This window comes from Poecile atricapillus, chromosome 11 (genome assembly GCF_030490865.1).
Source record: "Poecile atricapillus isolate bPoeAtr1 chromosome 11, bPoeAtr1.hap1, whole genome shotgun sequence".
NCBI lineage: Eukaryota > Metazoa > Chordata > Aves > Passeriformes > Paridae > Poecile > Poecile atricapillus.
Window position 1 is genome coordinate 19,468,116 of NC_081259.1, and position 21,257 is coordinate 19,489,372.

Genomic DNA, 21,257 nt, shown 5'->3' on the forward strand with positions numbered 1-21,257 from the left:
GAAACGGCATTCAGCTGAAAGTAGGGAGTCTCTCAGGGAGAAATCCTGGCTGGCTGAGACTGTTGTATCTGTGTCTTGGTCTTAAGTGAGTGAGATGTGCTGTTATGGCTGGAAACCTTTTATGACTGAACTTTAAATTAAAAAAAATAGTGAATTAACAATTACTACTGCCTCCTATTTTTAAATGTCAGGATTTTTCCCCCCCAGAGTGCTGTAAAGTGGTACCTTGGCTGGATTGTTTTGTCACTGCAGGGAGCTGCTGCCAGCAGGGCTGGGGCAAGCAGGACCCTGACACTGGGAGGGGTGCTGTTTTCCCGCAGATGATGCTCTGCAAGAGAGGCTCTTTACCATCTGTAGACGGATTTTCGACAGTCTAGGCAAGGTGTTCAGTTGCTGGACACTCTTTGTGTGACCCAAGACACCATCCTATCCCAGCTCCCTGCCCTCATCCCTCATTCCACCTGCCCTTCTGCCTTGCTGGGCTCCCTTTCCCCCACAGCCAGGTGTGAGAGCCCCCAGAGCTTGGGATACCCGTGGAGGACCCGCCTACCTTGCACCTTCCACTGAAGCCTGGTGTGATCCACATTAAACATCATCCGTGATCTCATTTCCCAGCGTGCCTGCACCAGCATCTTCCCAAAACCACCATCATGGAGGTGGCTCAGTGACGTCTCCAGCCTCGGACAGGCCGGGATCCCGGAAGCACCCCGCTTTCCCCACCGTGGCTTTGCTGGGTGGCCCGTTCCTTCCAGAACATCTATTTTGGTCGTGTAAAACTTGCCGGGGAGCAGGGAACAGGGAACAGGCAGCGTGTGAATCACTCGGGGCCAACGGGTTTAAAAATAAACCCAAGCGGCGGCGAGGAGCAGCCGCCAAGCCCCCGGATTCCGGCAGGATTGTGCTCCACACGTCCCAAACCCACCCGTGGTACCAGCCAGGGGAGTTTATTGGGACACGCTTGCAGTGGTGTGCACCCGTGTGCCTCATGTGTGTGTGTGTGTGTGTGTGCTTGTAAACACGTGTGTGCATCGGGTGTGTGCTTGTAAATACTGGCGTCTGTATTGTGTGCGTGCTTGTGAACACGTGTGCGTTGTGTGTGTGCTTGTGGACACATGCACACACGTGGTTATGGGTCCTCACATCCACTGGTGCACACACATGCATAAGGATCATTGAGCACACGTGCATTAAGGGCCCTTGCTCACACACATGCACAAATGCGCTTGCTCACACATGGCCTGAAGCCACATGTGCTGTGCATGCCCTTGCACATACTTACACACACGTGTGCACTCTTGCAGCACCTGTATGTGCTTGCACACGCTTGGGCACGCATGCATGTGTTTGTGTAGAGTTGCATGTGCTTGCACACGCGCTCACACACGCACACATGCATACAGCATTGCACACGCTCACACCCCTTCCACACTCACAAGCCCCTGCACACACAAAGCAGCGTGCAGGGGAAGCCAGGCCTTCTCCCACCTGGCTGCTGCTTTGGGACTAATTAATTAATTAACGACCAGGTATTAAATACCAGGTATTAAAGCTGCTCAGTCTAATTACAGATCTTTCGGGGTGATGCAGGAGGGAAGTGCTCCCCTCCTCCCCGTTCTGGGGCAGCCCCAGGGGGGGAACAGGGGCAGTGTGGGGTCCATGGAGGTGAAAAACCCAACAAAGTGTTCAAATGGACCCTTTTTGAGCCTCTTCTGTGTGTTTAAACCCTGCTCGGAGGTGGGGAGCAGAGAGGGGCTAAGTCTGGAGGCTACTGATGGACTGCAGGGGGAAGGTGGGAGGCTGCTCGGCCCTTTGGCCAGCCCTGATGGGGGTCGGAGGGATGATGGGGGGAAAAGGGGGATGGAAGGGGGTGAGGGAGTAGAGGCAGGATGGAGGTGGTGGGGCATGATGGGGGTGATAGGGAGACGGGGGAAAGGGAGGAACATAGGAGGTGATGAGGGAATGAGGGGAAAGGGGGTGCGTGAGAGGATATGAGGGGAATGGGGGGAGGCGGGGCAGTACAGGGGGTGATTGGGGGGATTAGGAGGGAGGCCGGGGGTGATGGGGGTGATGGGCACTATGGAGATGACGGAGGAGGGTGATGGAGGTGATAGGAGGTGATGGGGGTGATAGGGATGATGGGAGGTAATGGAGGGTGAGGAGGATGGTGGTCGTGATGGGGGTGATTGTGGTGATAGGGCTAATGGGGATGATAGGGATGATGGGGATGTCGGGTGGTGATGGGGGGTGATAAGGATTCTGGTAGTGGGGCGCGGGGGGTGGTGGTAATGACGGGGATGATGGGGTGATGGGTGATGGGGGTGGCGGGGGCCGAATGGGGAGACACGGGGGGCTTTGGGCGCGGGGGGGTTCGGGGTCAGCCCGGCAGGGCGCAGCAGTGGGCGGAGCCGGGTCGCGCCACGCCCCTCCTTCCACCCCCCGCTTCTGATTGGCCATCGCCCCCTCATTATGCTAATACAGCGCCCCTGGGCGGGGCCGTCCGGTTGACGTCACGGGCCCGCTGGCGGGCGCGGGCCGAGCCGAGCCGAGCCGAGAGGTGCCGAGCGGGGCGGTGCCGAGCGGTGCCGACGCGAGCCGAGCGGTGCCGAGCGGTGCCGAGCGGTGCCGGGCGGTGCCGAGCGGTGCCGGTCGGGCGGGGCGGGGCGCGGAACGGGCCATGGCGGCGGCGGCGGCGGGCGAGGCGGCGGGGGCGGCGTTCAGCACCGCGAACAGCGGCCGGGTGAACGGGCTGAGCCGCCCGCCCGGCGCCATCGCCATGAAGGACCACGACGCCATCAAGCTGTTCGTGGGGCAGATTCCGCGCAACCTGGAGGAGAGCGACCTCAAGCCGCTCTTCGAGGAGTTCGGCCGCATCTACGAGCTCACCGTGCTCAAGGATCGCTTCACCGGCATGCACAAAGGTGCGGGGGCGGCGGGCCGGGGGACCCCCCGGGTGGGACGCTCTGACATGGGACACCCAGGTGTGGGGCTGGCCTGAGGTGAGGTGGGACACCCTGGGGTGGGGGAGACCCTCAATACCCTCAGTGAGGTACTGCTCTGGTGGGACACCCTGAGGTGGGGGGGATCCCCAGTGAGGTACTGCTCTAGTGGGATAGCCTGAGGTGGGGGGAGATCCCCAGTGAGGTACTGCTCTAGTGGGATAGCCTGAGGTGGGGGGGATCCTCAGTGAGGTACTGCTCTGGTGGGACATCCTGAGGTGGGGGGGATCCTCAGTGAGGTACTGCTCTAGTGGGACACCCTGAGGTGGGGGGGATCCTCAGTGAGGTACTGCTCTAGTGGGACACCCTGAGGTGGGGGGGATCCTCAGTGAGGTACTGCTCTAGTGGGACACCCTGAGGTTGGGGGGACACTCAGTGAGGTACTGCTCTAGTGGGACACCCTGAGGTTGGGGGGACACTCAGTGAGGTACTGCTCTAGTGGGACACCCTGAGGTTGGGGGGACACTCAGTGAGGTACTGCTCTGGTGGGATATCCTGAGGTGAGGGAGACACTCAGTGAGGTACTGCTCTGGTGGGATATCCTGAGGTGAGGGAGACACTCAGTGAGGTACTGCTCTGGTGGGACACCCTGAGGTGAGGGGGACACTCAGTGAGGTACTGCTCTGGTGGGACATCCTGAGGTGGAGGGGATCCTCAGTGAGGTACTGCTCTGGTGGGACAGCCTAAGGTGGGGACATCACTGAGATGGAGCACCTAAGTATGGGCCACCCGTGAGGCAGGACAAACTGAGGTGGGGGGAACCTCTCCGGTGAGAGCTCCTGTCCCTCTGGTGGGATACCCCTGAGGTGAGGTACCCCTCAAGTGGGGCCGCCTGAGATGGATCATCTTGACAAAAGGATACCCCTCAGGTGGGATGCCCTGAGGGTGGGGACCCCTCACTTGTGATACCCCTGTGGTGGGATAAACTGAGAAAAAGCACCCAAGTGTGAGGCACCCCTGACATGGCACAGCCTGAGGTAGACTATCCCTGAGATGAGGGCACCCCTGAAATGAGGTTCCCCATCAGATGGGACAACCTGAGGTTTGGTACCTTAGTGTGGGCAATCACTGAAGCGGGATGCCCTGAGATGAGGATACCCCTCATGTATCCTCATCCTGAGACGGACCATCCCAAGACAGGGGTACCTCTAAGGTGGGACATTCCTGAGGCAGAGGCACCCATGAAGTGGGATTACCTGAGGGGGAGCACCCCGAGGTATAGATGGGATGACTTTGGAGGGGGCACCATAATCTGGAAGTATGCCTGAAGTTGGAGCCGCACTGGTATGGGAGCACCTCTGAGATGGGGGTACCCGTGGGGTGATGTACCCCTGAAATGGAGGTACCCCTGAGGTGAGGTACCCAAATATGGGGTACCCCTCAGTTGAGTTATACCCAAGGTGGAGATACCCTTGATCTGGAGGATACCCGTAAGTATGGGGCACCCCAAAGAGGGGAAGCCCCTGGGGTGAAGGTACCCCTAAGTTGGAGGTAACCTTGAGGCAGAGCACCCTGAGGTGGGAGCACCCCAGTACGGAGCATTTGGATATATGTCCCCTCCTAAGATTGGGGTACACCTGAGGAAGAGGAGAGCACCCACCTAGGGTCAGGGTGCTGCTGTCTGGCTTGGGGGCACCCCTGGGATCAGAGCATCACAGGGCAGGGAGCACTGAAATGGATTTTAGAACATCTGTCTGGCTTGGAGGCACCTGTCTGGCATCGGCACACCCACATGAGTTTCGTGCACGCCTGGAGTTGGAGCACCCCTGGGACACAGACACCCACTGTGGATGGGGACACGCCATGTCTGCACTGTGCCCCAGGTGCTGTGGCACTGTGGCACGGCACGTGAAGCCCAGGCACTTGGAGCAGTGACGCAACGAGGGGGTCACTTAGGCACCGCTGAGGTCTCTACAGAGGAGCTGCAGTGTGCAGCCCCAGAGCAGAGTCGAGGCACCCTGGTGTCACCCAGACAGGAGCCACAAGCTGTCACCAATCCGCCGTGCCACAGCCAGCACCTGCTTCGCTGGGACTTTCCTGGGAAGCCAGAACTTGTGGTTTTCCAACGTTTGTGGTTGCTGCTTTGTCGATGCCCTCCAGCTATGGGGCAGCCGCCTGGACTGTCATCTTTGGCACTGTGGCCTCCATCATTTCTCCAGGTGTCTCTGAAGCTGCTTGTGTGCCTGGATCAATGGGATTTGCACCCTTCCAGGCCCCCTCAGCGCTTCCTCCAGCACGGGCTTCAACGTCTGCGGCCCAGCCGCGTGATTTAATTGCGGACGCTCCTCTAATTTGAACGGCATCCTCCCTCCCGGCGAGCCTCCAGAGCAGAACCGCTCCTGCGCCAGCCCTCCGAACTTCTCCAGAATGCCCAGGCACTGTCTACATTGTCGCCTGCAGGAAAAACAGGGAAAAAAAAGAGAGAAAGGAGAGCGGAGAGCAGGAAGCCAACATGATTACAGATGGTAAACACTGGAAATGGCACCGGGACTGAGGCGAGCTGCTGTGCTGATCTCCCCTTCCCGCCCGCAGCAGGAGAGTATTGATCTAGGGGGATTTCTCCTTGCTCTCCATGAGGGCAGATGTCCCCAGTACCCCAAGGCGAGTGAAGGACCCCATCCCACAGCATCCCCCACCCTGCCGACATGCTCCCTCTCCTCCCAGGCACGCTGATTGTACTTATTAAGAGTTATTAATACTTAATCAGCTGGCGGATTTAATTGTGCCAATATTAAAAATGCATCAATGTCAATTTTATTCATTAAATATTTACTTTGTTGAAGGGAAACTGTTTTGCTGCTGTTTTAATATCACTTTCAGATGCTTTTGGATGTGACCCCAGCAAATTGGGGGGGAGCCCTCAGGGAGGGAGCGGTGCAGCGGTGGCACAGGCACCAGGAATGCTTCAGGAGAGACGGAGGGAAGAGGACCGGACCCTGTCCCCAGGGCTCGCTCGTTGCTGCCAGCTCTGTGCAAGCGAGTGGCTCGGCAGCGTGAGTCAGCGTGGGAAAACCTCACCCCAGGCGTATTCCCGATTTCCAAAGCGCCATGATGTCGAAGGAGCTGGAGCGCCTTCGCCACATGAATCTCATCCCAAGGAGGATGCTCAGGGCTGGGAGAAGCGTGGTGGCAAGACAGGGTGCACGGCCTTGACGCCTGGAGATCTGCTTCCTGGAGGACTTGGGCTGTGGCTTTCCCCAGGGCTGGGGCCAGAGCACCACTGCCCGTGTGCTGCCTGCTCCTTCCTGGCTCCCTCCTTCATCCCGCTGCTCCATCTTCTACCCTGTTCTGGGGGTGAACTGTGACCCTGTGTGTGCCCATCTGGGTGTACAGTACCAGGGTACCAGGGTGCTGGATTCTGGATGCCATGGGGCCAGGGTGTCAGTGTGACGGGATGGTTGATGCCACGGTGCTGAGCTGCTGGATGCCACAGTGCCAGGGTGCTGGATGCCATGGTGCCAGATGGTCAGGGTGCTTGTTGCTGGATGCCGTGGTGCTGAGGTGATGGATGCCAGGGTGCCACATCCCAGGTTACAGATGGCCAGGGTGCCAGAATGTCAGGGTGCTGGGATGCTGGATGCCATGGTGCTGAGGTACTGAATGCCATCATGCCAGGTTGCTGGGGTTCTGGATGCCACCGTGCCAGGGTGCTGGGATACCAGATGCCACAGGGCCAGGGTTCTGGATGCCAGAGTATCAAGTGCCATGCTGCTGGGGTGCTGGATGCCACACTACCAGGGTGCTGGGGTGTTTGGTATCACTGTGCTGGATGCCAGGATGCTGAGACACCACGGTGCTGTATCAGCTATGCCACCAGCTCCCTGTGTGCTCAGGGTGCTGTGGCAGTACTGGGCTGGACACTGATCCCATCTCCCTGTCTCCACAGGCTGTGCCTTCCTCACCTACTGCGCCCGTGACTCCGCACTGAAGGCACAGAGCGCCCTGCACGAGCAGAAGACACTGCCAGGGGTGAGTGACACCAGGGGGTTGGGGTGAGTTGGGGCAGGGGCTGGTGACACCTCCCTGAAGCACGGGAGAATTAAGTGACACTGAGGTGGTCGAGCTGAGCTGGAGCAGCACCTGGTGACACCTCCCTGAGGCATGGAAGCCTTAAGTGACACCGGGGTATCAGGGTGAGCCAGGGCATGGGCTGGTGACACCTCCCCAGGGCATGGAAGCCTTAAGTGACACCGAGGGATGGGGTGAACCAGGGCGGGGGCTGGTGACACCTCCCCGAGGCGCGGGAGCCACTTCCAGCAGCCGCAAACCAAGGCATCGATTTTCCAGCCGCCCGCGTGCTGTTGCGCTTTCTGTGGGCTCCGACCTCCCGAGCTTAACAAAGTGAAAATAAATATTTAATTATTCGCCTAAATAAAAATCAATAGGCCCGCGGGTTGGCTGGGGAAAGAGCCGGGGCCCATGAATATCAATCCCTGCCGTGTGTGTGTGGAGCTGACAGAGGGGGATGAGGTTTGCGGGGATATGGCTTCCTGAGCCGTGCCCTCACCAGCAGAGCCATGCTTCAGTAGGTTCAAGAGTTAACAGAACACCTTGGCAGCCTAAAGGAGGCCGGGGTCAGGCCCTGCCTGGGCGGGGTTCTCATCAGGCACACACGTGTGTATGGCTGCTGCCATGGCCACTTGCTTGGGGGATGGGGTGTGTGCGTGAGCACATGTGGATGTGCCCCACAGGGTCTCACGGCTGTGTCCACCCCTCTGTGTGTGTGTGCACACCGCAGGGCAGGGGACTGTGTGCTTGTGCTCACACCTGCGGTGCTGTGTCTGAGCACACCCCGTGAAGGTGCTCACACCTGTGTGTGCTCACCTGTCTGTGTCTGAGCACTCCTTCTGTGCTTGTGCACACCGATGTGTACGCACTTGTGTACACTTGGGTACACACCTGTGAGTGCCTGTGAACACACCTATGTCTGTGCACACCTCTCTGCTTGTGCACACAAGCACACACATGTGTTTATGTACAACCCCTCTACCTGTGCATACCTCATACTAGTGCATCCCTCCTGTAACTGTGCTCACCCCCTGCACCTGCTCATACCCCTTGTACCTGTACTCACACACCTATACCTGGGCTCACATACCCTGTACCTGCTCATGCCCCCTGTACCTGGGCTCACCCCCTGTATCTACACATCCCCTGTATGTGTATTCACACACTTGTACCTGTGCTTACCCCCTGTACCTGCTCTCATACATCTATCCTCACACTGCTGACCCCCTGTACCTGTGTACGCCCTATACCTGTGTACCCCCTATACCTGTACTCACACCCCTATACCTGTACTCACACGCCTGCACCTGCTGACCCCCTGGACCTGTACTCACACCCCTGGACCTGCTGACCCCCTGGACCTGCGCACTCCCCGTGTTCCCACCCTCGCCACCCGGCCCCAGCCAGGCTCCGCCCCCGGCGTGTCGGGGGACCGGGGGCGTGTCCAGACGGTGATGGGCGTGTCCCAAGCGAGGCCCCGCCCCCGGCTCGGCTCGGTGGGGCTGCGGCCGGCCCGCCCTGTGCCCCGCCCCCCGCGCGCCGCTGCGCGAGCCCAGCCGAATCCAGCCGAGCCGAACCGAACCCAGCCGAGCCTAGCCGAACCCAACCCAGCCCAGCCGAGCCCGGCCTTGCCGAGCCGAGCCGAGCGAAGCCGAACCGGGCCGAGCCGCCTCGGTTGGAGCCGAGCGCAGCCGAGCTCAGCCGAACCGCCTCGGTGGAGCCGGCGGTCCGGCCGGTCCGGCCATGCAGCTGCCGCAGGTGCCGGCGCCGGGGCCGCGGCCGCCCGTGCTGTGGGTGCCCGCCGGGTCCAAGATCCTCTGCATCGAGGTAGGGCCCCGCCTTTGTCTGCCGCCGCCTCCGCCCGGCCCGGCACGGCCCGGCACCGCCCGGCAGCCTCCGCTCGCGCCGGGGTGGGGGAGCTGCACCCGGGGGTTGTAGGAGGGATGTGGGTGATGGCGGAGGGGTGTATCGGCTCCCGGGGATGCTGTGTGGGAGTGGGGATGATGGCGAGGGTGTGGATCCTTGCTCCCGGGGATGGGCATGGAGGGGTGTTGATGGTGAGCAGGGCGTATCTGCACACAGGGATGAGGATGGAGCGGTGTTGGTGAGGGGCTGCATCTGCTCCCAGGGATATGCTGGGGATACAGCAGTGTTTGTGATCGGGTGTAATTGCACACGGGGATGGTGGGTGTGAGTGTGAGTGTTGGTGATGGAGTGTATCTGAACCCAGGGATGGGAATGAGGATGGAGCAGTGTTGGTGAGGGGGTGTATCTGCTCCCAGGCATAGGATGGGGATGGAGCAGTATTGGTGATCAGGGTGTATTTGCACACAGGGACGGGGATGGAGGGATGTTGATGAGCAGGGTGAATGTGCACACGGGGTTGGGGTGTGTGAGTGGGAGTGTTGCAGGGTGTATCTGCACACAGGGCTGAGGATGGAGGGGTGTTGTTGGGGAGGTGTATCTGCTCCCAGGGATGGTGTGGGCGGGTGTGGGTGTCGCAGGGTGTATCTGCGCTCAGAGATGAGGATTGGGGGTGTCGGTGACAGGGTGTATCTGCTCCCAGGGATGGGTGTTGGGGATGGAGGAGTGTTGGTGAGGAGGGTGTATTTGCACAGAATGGGGTTGGAGGGGTGTTGGTGTGGGGATGTATCTGCACCCAGGGATGGGGTGTGTGGGTATGAGTATTGCTGTGAAGGGTGTATCTGTGCCCAGAGATGGGGGTGCATGTGTTGGCAGGGTGGTTGTTGGTGATGAGGGTGTATTTGCACTCAGGGATGGGAGCTCTGTGTGTGTGTGTGTGTGTGTGTGGCCGAGAGGGTGTATCTGCACCCAGGGAAGAGGAGGGTGTTGTTAGAGGGGTGTTGGTGATGTATCTGGACCCAGGGAGGCTGTGTGTGGTGTGGGTGTCGGTGAGGAGGGTGTTCTGGCACCCAGGAATGCTGTGTGGGGAGCATGTTTGCAGGCAGGGATGGAGAATGATGGTGAGGAGGTGTATCTGCCCCCAGGGATGGGTTTGGTGTGTGTGTTGGCTGGAGGGTGTATTTTCCACCGCAGGTTTGTGTGTGTGTGTGTGGTGCAGGTGTGCAGGGGGCAGCGCTTGGGGGTGTTACACCCACAGGCAGTGTGGGGAGGGGTGTGTGCATTGGCAGGGGTATGGCTTTGACCCCCCAGGTGTGTGCAGGTGGGTGTGCAAGCATGTGGATGTCTGATGTGTGGGAAGGGGAGCTTAGGGTGTCTTTGCCCCCAGTGATGGTGACAGGGTGTGGGTGCACATGGGCAGGGGGAGTGGCAGCAGTGGGGTGTGTGGGCACACCGGGTGTGACAGGGAGTGCAGGTGTTGTGCTGGGCTCAGGTGTGCGTGGGTGGCCGTGAGGATGGGATGTGGGTGCTGTTGGGGGTGCCGTGAGCCCACCCAAGGTGTCCGTGTGTCCTCAGAGGGCTCCCAGGGGTCCCACTGCTACACTGCTGCTAGAGTGGGGAAACTGAGGCAAGGGGCATCGTATCCCCGGTGCTGGCTGTGCATCCTGGGGTGCGTGCCTGTGGCTGTGTGTGATCCATGGCAGTGGGGAGGCTTCTGTGGGTGTTGCGTGGCACGCGGGCTGGGGTTGTCCAGGTGTCTTTGGGGCTGTGTGCGGGGTGCACGGCCACATGTGGGTGTGCAGCGGTGCTGGGACAGACGTGCGGTGTGCGCAGCGCTGCGTGGGCACAGCTATGTGGCTCTGGAGGTCTACGGCTGTGCCGAGGGGGGATTGGGGGTGGGTGCGCTTGGGGGGTGCTGGGGGGCTGTGGTTGTGTTCAGAGGTGTGTTGGTGTGTGCAGGGTGTGCCGGGGTGGTCATGCACGTGCGGGGCTGTGCAGTGGTGTGGCTGTCGCCAGGATGGCTGTGTGGCCTTGCTGGCGGTTACCCCCAGGGCTCTCTCCCAAGCTGTTCCTGGGATGAGTGACTGCCAGTACCTCGGTTCCTGTCTCCCTGGGGTGGCATGGGCACTCACTGCTCCAGTGTTACCGGCCACCTCCATCTCGTTTGGGTGCATGGTGGCCTGCTGGATCCTCTGGCTGTTGGTTGCGAGGACAAGGAGGAGGAGTGTGATGCCACGGAAGGAACAAAGGCCAGAAGTGACCCTGTCCCACTGGGTACATCCCCCCACAGTGATTCTATGGGCTGGCTCTCCCTGCTACCGAGGCTCTTGGGGGGCTCTGAATTTGTGTGGGGGACAGTGCCTGAGCAGTCAGGAGGTGGTTTAGCAACCCCCTGTGCTGTGGAACACCAGTGGTTTGGTCTTGGGGTAGCTCCAGCTTTGTGGACTGCTGGTGATGGTGCTGGAACACCCCAAGCAGGGTGTCACTATATCCTCGAGGCGTGGGAGATGGCTGGGAGTTAGGGATGGATGGATGAATGGATGAATGGATGGATGCTGTGGGGGTGAAAACGCGGGTGGTAGCAAGATGGGAGATGGATGGGCAGATGTAAGGGTGGTAGAGATGGATTGGTGTTGGGGGAATGGATGGGTGTTGGGGCGTGGATGGAAGGTCATGGCAATATAGACAGATGCTATGGGAATGGATGGGTGTTCTGAGGATGGGTGTTGGGGGTATGGATGGATGGATGCCATGGGAATGGGTGTTGGAGTATGGCTGGATGACTCCTGGAGGAAGATGGGTGTGTAGGTGATTGTGTGGGTGTCCAGGATGGATGAATGGATGGATGGGTGTTGCAGGGAGGGCAGGTGGGTGTCAGGAGCAGGGGAGAATGCCTGGGTGGCTGTTTAGTGTGGGAGGATGGATGGAAGGCTGTATGGACACAGTGCAGGGGTGCTGTGGGGACAGCCAGGAGGTCTGGGTGCCACAGGGGATCACCGAGCACCCTGTGGTGTGCGTGTGGTGATGCCAAGGGTGCCAAAACCCCCTTCTGGGGGTGTCTAGAGGCCAGGACAAGTTCTCCTCAGTGCGGTGTGGCAGCCCTGGGGTAGGTTAGCTGGTCCCCGAGGCCTGACATTTATAAACATCAGCCGCTCCCAGGGAATCAATACAGTTTAATAACCGGCGAGCGGAGACGGGAGACACATCAAAATGACACTCTGCGGCTCCGTAAATGTTATTCTAAATCATCCTCACTGGGTTTATTACATTAGGCATACAGCAGCGGGCATGGGAAATTTATTCCATCAAAGGCCATCGCACTGGTAAATGGGGCTGGTGGGTCAGTGGAAGGGGCAGGCCGCCCCCAAAATGGGGTTCCCTCCTCCTGGCTGTGACAGGGATGTGAGGGACAGCAGGCTTCTGGCTTTAGGGTCTCAGTGCTGTCACAGCCTCCTGAGTTTGGGGTGAGCCAAATCCTGCCCTGGCACAAGGTGGATGTTCGAGGGACTAGTGGCATAATGGGTGACACTGTGAGGTGTCCCTCAGTGCCACCCTGTGCCACCCCATGACTCCTGGGGACTCAATCCCTTCCCTGGACCATCCCCAGCTCTGCGCTGACATTTCTCTCCACGTTTCCCTGGAGACGAGGCGGTTGCTGTGGAAACCTCCCTCCTCTTCTCTCTTACCCATCCTCTTCCTCACCCTGATGTGGGGGGAACTGGCTCTGCCCCCACCCAGCCCCAAAATTTAGGGACGCCTTCCAGGGGTGCAGCGAGGGGCACCAGGGATGGGGGTGCACACACACGTGGGGGTGACTGTCCCCGTGTGTGCTCAAGGCGTGTTCGTGTGTGCACCCCCGCGCCGTCATGTGTGACATCTCACCGTTGCCGTGGCGACCCTATCGAGCACATGGCTCGGGCTCCGCAGCATCGCGGGGGAAGCACGCTTGTTGCCATGGAAACGGCCATAATTGTAGCGTTTTTCGGCTAAAAGAGGGGAAAAAGGAGGGGGAGAGAGGAGGAGAAATGGCTCCATGGGGCAGCGGGCCAGGGATGTGCCTGCCAGCCCAGCGTGTCCTGCTGCACACGGGTGTCATGCTCTCGGATGCACACAGCGGTGACAAGAAAGAGGCCAAATTTGGGTGAGGTTTAGGAAAAGGAGGGCAATGGTGCCAGAGGGGCTGGGGCCGGCGGGGTGCTGCTGCTGCCTCTGCAGTCCTTTGCAGTCGAGGAAAGCGGGCAGGCGGCCAAGCCTGGCACTGGCAGCCCCACAGGCGCCTGCAGCACCGGGTGCCCATAGCAAGGGCCGGAGCATTGCCCTTTGCACGTGGCATCCCTGGGTCGCTGTGGCCACAAGCCCCAGAGCTGTTCATGCAGGTCCCTCCCCTTTTCCCCAGCTGCTGGTGCCAGTCATTGGCCAAATCCTGCTGTTCCCCATGGAAAGGCTTCAGGGGCCACCACACTGACCACCCGCTCTTGCTTGTGTTGCAGATGAACCGCCCCATCCAGGTGAAGCCGGCCGACAGCGAGGGCCGAGGAGGTAGGTCCCCAATTCTCTGGATGCCTGGCACGGGCAGGGTGGCACAGGGTCCCCCAGGGGGTGATGGGGGACGTGGTGGTGGCATCACGAGGGCTCCTGTGGGAAGCTTGGTTTGCAGAGAAATCCAGGAAAGGAGCTGCCTTGGCTGGTGGCATCCAAACCGGGGTGCAGAGCAAGTGCCATCTTCTCTCTCCCTGTCTGGTCAGCTGCGGGGAGCATCCTGATGTCATCCTGGGAATGTCCTGACATCATACCACAAGCACCCCAACATTCTGGGGGGCAGAGCAGCCACCAGCTGCTCCCCCTCACCACCTTCATTTGCCAAACAATGCAATTCCCTCTCCAGAACTGCCTGTGGGGACCCCGGGGCAGGAGCTGGCTGCATGTGACCCAAGCCCCTCTCAAACTACCACCCCCCCAAATTCTTTGTGAGCATTTGCCACTCATCAGGCTATGGCATTGCCAGGCTGAGGTGATCATTTGGGCAAAATCGCAGGAATTGGATCAAAATCCCTCATCTGTTGTGTTGCTGGGCAGGCAGGCGCTATCAGACGTGCAGGATGCTCCTCTGGGGCCGCCTGCACTTGGCAGCATGGCTGGGGTAGATCCCCCCCCATCCAAACCCTGTTATTAAACACATCGGGAGCTGGTCCCAGCATGTCCCAGAGGGACCTGGCAAATAAATTACCCACTTACCGAGCGTAATTGGTGAAGGATTAAAAATCGATGGGTGATCTGGGGCTCCTGTCTCCAGCCCCTTCACCCAGGAGGCAGCACTGGGCTGCCCAGCCCACTCCCCCTGTGAGGTGCTTTATGTTTCACTAGACACCACACGAGCCCTATTCCCTTAACTAATTTTCCTGGTACCTTAACGGACGAAGCATTCATCGTCTGCTGCCATTATTTATTTATTTCCCCAGCAACGCTCTTGACAGGGCACCTTATTTTCTTTGTCAAATGCCATTAGCGTGCGGCGGGAGCGCGCGGCCGCACAAGACAGATGCTGGTAATAATCATGAAATTCTCATTATTTACTATCCCTTCTCTTGTGTTTGGGTTATTGATGTCCCCTGGGCACGGCTGGAGGCTGCGGGTTGTTCTGCGAGTCAGTCACACGAGGGTGATCACCTCTGGTTTGTGGGTTCTCTTTGTTCCACCGCATCCTGCCCCAGTGCTGGGGGAGCCAGCCCCTCCATCCCTGGGAAAAACCCCAGCTCCACTCCATAAAGCAATGGCTCTTCCAGGATTCACCCCACAGCAATTTCCCCAGAATAGAGGTTTTCCCACCCTGAGTGTTCTGTAGGACGAAGATGATAAGCCCGGCACCTTCTCCATGGGATCGGTGTCGCTCCCTCCCTTTGATGTCACTTGGCTCCTTCCCCTCCACACACCATTCGTGATGAGGCGTTGGGATGGAGACCTCCCACTCTCCCCCTCTCTGATGGGCTTGGTTTTGTTTTTAGAAGACAGGAAGCTCTTTGTGGGCATGCTGGGGAAGCAGCAGAGCGAGGACGATGTCCGCCGCCTCTTTGAGCCCTTTGGCCAGATTGAGGAATGCACCATCCTCCGAGGGCCTGATGGAGCCAGCAAAGGTGGGCTTTGGGGCACTGGGTGGGCACTCTGTGGACCCACAATGGCCAAACCCAACCTGTCCCATGTTCCCTTCTTCCCTCAGGTTGTGCCTTTGTGAAATACGGCAGCCACGCTGAGGCACAGGCTGCCATCAACAGCCTGCACGGCAGCCAAACCATGCCGGTAAGTGCCAGGCTTGCACCCTGCCCCAGCTGACCCCATGCTGCCTGCTTAATCCAATCACCCACTAATTTGATCCTCAGTCTAATTGCATCAAAATCCTACAGACTGACAATTTGTTGGCCACATCACCCCAGGTTCCTCCTTGCCAGGGTGCTGAGCTCCAGAGGTGGGAGCATGGGGCTAATTATCTCCATGCCAGAGAAAGGGGCAGTTTAATTAACGCTGAAGGTCAGAATTGTGGACAAGGAAGGGAAAGGAAGCAGAGGTCAGGGAGTTGCCACTGGGGAAAAAAACTGGCTGTAATTAAACCTCACATTGATGATTGGCTGCTGTTGCCAAGCTGGGCAGTGTCCCCAGGGCTGAGGATGCTGCGGATGCTGCGAGCCACACCCACGGCAGGTACACAGTTTGGGGGCGTTGCTGTGGTCCCACCATCAGCCCCATCTTCCCCCCACCTCAGGGTGCCTCGTCCAGCCTGGTGGTGAAGTTTGCAGACACGGATAAAGAGAGGACCCTGCGGCGGATGCATCAGATGGCGGGGCAGCTGGGCATCTTCAATCCCATGACCATCCAGTTCGGCGCCTACGGGGCCTACACGCAAGCGGTAGGAGCTGGTGCAGGCCAGGAGCTTTGGGGGACCCCCATGGGTGGCGGGGGCTGGTTTGGCCCATGGAAACACCAGTGGCAGGGGATGTGGATGCCTGGCAGGGCTGGTGTATCCCTGTTTAAGGACAGATGCAGGGCTTCCTCCCCACAGCTGAGGGTGGTTCAGTGGTCCCATATTTAGTACCACCAAGACCAGGACTCCTGTCCCCAGGTGTGGCAGTGGGTGGCATTTATCCCTCTGAATCCATTCAAAGCAGAGATGATGATTTACCCTCCCCTCTCTCTCTCTCCTTCTCTCTGCCTTTTGTTCTGTCTCCTTTTCCCCTTTCTTTCCCGAAGATCATGCAGCAGCAGGCAGCCCTGATGGCGGCCGCGCAGGGCACCTGCCTCAACCCCATGGCTGCCATCGCTGCTGCCCAGATGCAACAAATGGCAGCCTTCAATGTCAGCGGGCTGGTGGCTGCCCCCCTCACCCCCTCTTCAGGTAGGACCCTCACATTTGCCACTTGGCATCCCCCGGGGGCACTCTTGAGGTGCTGGCGGCACTGAGGCCGTGCTCCCGCAGGTACAAGCACCCCTCCCGGGATCAGCACGGCGCCGGTGCCCAGCATCGCCACGCCCATCGGGGTGAACGGCTTCAGCCCGCTGCCGCCCCAGACCAACGGGCAGCCCGCTTCCGAGACCATCTACACCAACGGCATCCACCCCTACCCAGGTACAGCCCTCGGGGGCGGGGGGACTGTGCTTGGCTCATGCCGGGTGCTCAGGGGGTGCTCCCCATCCCAGGAACACCAGCCGTGTGCTCCCGTGGCATCGCTGCAGGGAGGAGGGAATTCAGGCAAGGAGCAGCTCTGCCCCTCCATGGTGGCGCTTGGCCAGGAGCCCTTTCCCGTGGGAGCTGCACATGCATCCCTGGCTTTCTCTGGCTGTCTCTGGCTTTCTCTGGCTTATCCTGTCTTCTCCTTTCTCTTCTCTTCCCAGCTCAAAGCCCCACGGTGGCAGACCCCCTCCAGCAGGCCTACGCCGGCATGCAGCACTATGCAGGTCTCAAACTTTGCTTCCCACTCCTTCCCTTTCTCCCCTCTTGCTCCTCACCCATTTTTTTGGGAGATGAATATCACCCTGGGGTTGAACACTGGACTGGGGCAGTGTATTTGGGCACAGATTCATGAGGAGTGCAGCAGGTGCTGTGCTCTGGCAGGAGCTCCAGGGTGGCAAAGCCAGTGAAAGCGCCGTCTCCTCATCCCACTGGCTCCTGTCGTGGCCCCCCGTGCAAATTTTGGATGGTGCAAAGTGAATTTTAATACCCATGGGGCTGAGAGAACTCCATGTGGGAGCCCTGGAAGTGGTATTGGGAAGAGGGGGTGACATCTGGGAGGTGACAGTGGGCCAGCTCCACACCAAGACACCGAAGTCTTTGGATATTCATCATGTGACCAAATCTGATGGACATGGGCCGTGGAGGGAAGGGAGTCAGAGCCTCCTGTGGAAATATGCCAAGCCCAGCAGCCATTTAATTAGGAGCACTGATAGCAACATTCAGATTTGCAACAGAAAATCAAGTTTTGGACCCCAAATCTTTGGGGTTTTTCAGCCAAAAATACCATCTTTCCTCAGCTTTGAGGCCAGTAATATTATTTGAGTAATATTTGAGTAGTAATATTTCTGCTATCACCAGCATCACTCCTAGGAGAGCTGTTCCCACACACCTGATGTGTTGGGAGGGGTGGGAAAGGCCAAGCCAGCAGCCGTGGGGCAGGAGAAGCCCCTCAATCACAGGTGGCAGCAGGGGACATGCCTGTCCTAGCCCTTTCCGTGGCTGGGGCGGGTGCTGTGGCCTCAGCTTCTTGTTTCTCTCTTCCAGCAGCATATCCCACTGCCTATGCTCCCATCAGCCAAGCCTTTCCCCAGCAAGCACCCCTCATCCCACAGCAGCAGAGAGAAGGTGAGGGGTGGGGGTCACCCCATGTGGGGCCGGTGGCTCCTCGGTGTCCCCTCAGGGTGACCCCACCTGGGAGCTGACATGTCCTGTCCTTTGTGTGTCACCCAGGTCCCGAGGGCTGTAACCTGTTTATTTATCACCTGCCCCAGGAGTTTGGGGACGCAGAGCTCACACAGATGTTTCTGCCTTTCGGCAACGTCATCTCTGCCAAAGTCTTTGTGGACCGTGCCACCAACCAGAGTAAATGCTTTGGTAAGTCCTGGGGTGTGGCTCTCCCTGGTGTCCCAGCTCGGGGCGCCAGCTCTTCCCAGTCCCCAGCTCAAGGTTCCAGATATCCTTAATATTGCAGCTTGGAGCTTTGGCTCTTCCTCAACATCTCAATTCAGGGGTCTGCCTCTCTTCAGCATCCCATTTTAAATATCTGACTCTCCTCAACATCCCAGCTCTCACCAGTCTCCAGCTCCTGAGTCCCATTCTCTCTGGTCTCCAACCTGGAGGTCCAGCTTTCCTAATATTCCAGCTCGAGGGGTCTGTCTCTCCCCAAATCCCAGCTCAAGGGCTTGGCTCTCCCCCATTCTCCCTAGCCTGGAAATCTGGCTCTTCCTGACAGCCCAGCTCAGAGCATCTCTGTCTCGGGGGTCCAACTCTCCCTGAAGTCCCTGCTTGGGAATCTGTCTCCCAACATCTCATCTTGGGGATCTCTCTTTCCCTGGTCTCCAGCTCAGATGTCCATGTCTCCCTGCTGTCCCTTGCTTAGGGTCCAGCTCTCTCCTTATGTCCCCAGCTCAGGGATCTGTATCTCCCTCTCACAGACCTTGGTGTCACTGTAGACTCTTCCACTGCGGTGTCCTTGGAGGCCCTGTCACCTCAGGGTCTCTGCAGACCTGGCCTCCAGATGTCCTCTGAGCCCACACATCCTGTCCTGGTGTCCCCACAGACCCCATCACCCTTGTATCTCCACATACCTGCAGACCTTGTGTCCCCACAGAGCCCAGTGTCCCTGCAGCCCCTTCCACTTTAACAGACCCTGTCACCCCAGTGACCCCACAAACCCCATCCCTGTCCCTGCAGGCAACTCCAGTGTCCTGTGGACCCTCTTACGCTGCTGTCCTCACAGCCCTGTCACCTCGGTGTCCCTGCAGGTGCCATCCCCTGCAATCTGTGGCTGTCTTGTTACCCCAGGACCCCCTTTCCCATTACTCCCAAACCAGGATCATCCCACAGGATTTCAGTGCTTGGGCTGAGGCGAGGCAGCTGCCTGTGATGTGTGTGGTGACAAGCCCCCGTGTCCCTTCCCCGCCAGGTTTCGTCAGTTTTGACAATCCGACGAGTGCTCAGGCAGCCATTCAGGCCATGAATGGCTTCCAGATCGGCATGAAGAGGCTAAAAGTGCAGCTAAAGCGGCCGAAAGACGCCAACAGACCCTACTGACCCCAGCTCAGCCTGCGGAGAGGTGAGGGGGCCTGGCCCTGGGGGACGTGGTGCCCGTGGAGCCTCCCCCTGTTACATCCCCGAGTGTGTGCAGGGATCTGTGCCTGGCACCACCCACCCAATGGATCTGGGTCCCTCCCTCCGTCCTTGCCTCCCAGAAACAGGCTGCCAGCCTTGTCCTTCTGTTTCAGGTCGGACGTCCCGCAGTGTCTGACGACTTTCCCCTTCCCCAAGTGCAGTATCCAAACCCGTAACTCTCTTTCTTTGCAACACATCCCGGAGGAGGAAGAGGAGGAGGAGGAGGAGGAGGTGAAGGAGAAAATGGCAAAGAAGAGAGTGTTTTGGTCGTAGCTTTTCCTTTTTGAATTTTTTCCCAAACTGGTCTTGTTTGTTGTTTAACGGGAATGAGAGGAAGACAAGGAAGGAGGGGAGCGATGCGGCGCCGGGGCTGCGATTCGCCGCCGGCCGCTCGCCGGGACTCACCGGATCCCTCGCTGGGAGCAAGGCTGATGGCTCCGGGCAGCCGGGCCACGATCTACCTTTGTTTTTTGGGTTTTTTTTTAAAGCACTCATTTGCTGCTACCGATTTCCCAGGAGAAACGAGGAAAAGAGGCTCCAAATGGATTCTTAAACCAAAGCCGGTGGGACAGGACCAGCCTCGGGCGCTTCACCTGGAGGATGTTTGTTTGGAAAATAAAGAAAAACGGCAAGATTTTCCTTTTTCCCTGCATTGGGGGGAAAAAAAAGAAGGATCAAAGTATGTTGGACTTATAGAAGATATATATAAATAAGTATATATATATATATCCCATGGAGCAGGGTGGCGGGACACGCGCTTCCCCTGCTTGTCACTGGCACAGGGACATAGGATTACTTGTTTCAGAGTCATATCATTCCTTAGAGTTTAGGGACCAAAGGACTATTGCTTTTTTTAAATATATCTATAAATAAATTAATTTAAAAAAAAAAACAAAACAAAACACACAAAAAAACGTTGGGAAAGCAGAAAATCCAAGAAAAATTAAGAAGGTTGAGTAAAACCCTCGGGCATTCAGAGCCACGAGCGTTTCCTACAGGGCTCGGATTTGGGGGGTTCAAGGGCTCGGTTTTGGGGGCCAATTCGTGGCTGGGGACTGGGGGGATGCAGAGGGGATTTTGGGGGGGGCTGCAGTGGCTCCCCCAGCTCCATGGCCCAGGGGGAGTTGGAGCCCCTTGGTCACCTCTGGCAGAGGGTGGAGTGATGTGGTTCTTTGCATTTTGGGTTGGTTTGGGGGGACTTTTGGGTTGGGTTTTTTTTTTCAGCCAAAAAAAACTTTAAAAAAAAGAAAAAAAAAAGAAAAATGTGAGGTTTCGGCCAAAATGAAGTGAAGCGAAATAAACTTATTTTGTCAAAATCGTCACCTTGGTTGGTTCTTCGGAGCAATTACTGCCGCGCCTGCCGCCCAAACATGGGCCCCCTTTATGGCCAGCTCAGCTCCAGGTGGACCAGAGCATCTGCCAGGATTTGGTGAAGCTGGGAGAGGACCATAGGCCTCTCCTTTTATTTCCTTTTTCACATGAATTGCTATTTTTTTGGAGGAATTCAGCCTGGCTGCAGAGGGAATCAGGACAGGACACAGCCCTGTGGTTTCACAGATCTTCCCAAGGGATGGAGGAGATTCGGGGGGATGTGGCCATGTCCCACGGGATGTCCCTTTTTGTGGGTACAGCTGAGTGACTGCTGTGATCCCAGGAAAGTGACTTATTTTTTATTTGAGGAGAGGAAAAAATCCCAAACCCCACAAATTTAAGCAAAACCCCGCCCAAGGGGTGGGTGGCAGGGCCAGGGACGGGGGAATGGCCAGCAGCTAAGGTTTGGGTTGCCCTTGGGTCCATGGAATGTGGGACAAGGGGGGATGGACAGACGCTGGGATCCAGGCAGGACAGAGGACAGGGACATGACAGAAGTGACACCGAGTGCACCCATTGGTGTAATGAACCTGTCAAGACTCAGGGTACCAAAACCAGGATAATTCTTACATTGATTATTAAATTCAGTCATAAATCCTGGCTGAAATCGTGGCCTCACACTGCTGTGACTGACCCAGAGAGCCCCTGGCCCTGCAGGGCTCGGTGGT

General features: G+C 58.2%; 1 protein-coding gene across 1 annotated transcript; it reads left to right on the plus strand.

Moving 5' to 3' along the window:
- Nucleotides 1–2,618: 2,618 nt before the first annotated feature.
- On the plus strand, nucleotides 2,619–20,538 carry CELF6 (CUGBP Elav-like family member 6). Its single transcript, XM_058846908.1, has 13 exons — nucleotides 2,619–2,918; nucleotides 6,883–6,965; nucleotides 13,358–13,406; nucleotides 14,870–14,998; nucleotides 15,082–15,161; nucleotides 15,622–15,765; nucleotides 16,107–16,251; nucleotides 16,333–16,482; nucleotides 16,749–16,811; nucleotides 17,632–17,712; nucleotides 17,818–17,961; nucleotides 19,013–19,162; nucleotides 19,332–20,538. The coding sequence occupies exons 1-12, from the start codon at nucleotides 2,675–2,677 to the stop codon at nucleotides 19,138–19,140; spliced, it is 1,440 nt and encodes a 479-aa protein (XP_058702891.1). The 5' UTR covers nucleotides 2,619–2,674; the 3' UTR covers nucleotides 19,141–19,162; nucleotides 19,332–20,538.
- The last annotated feature ends 719 nt before the right edge of the window (nucleotides 20,539–21,257 follow it).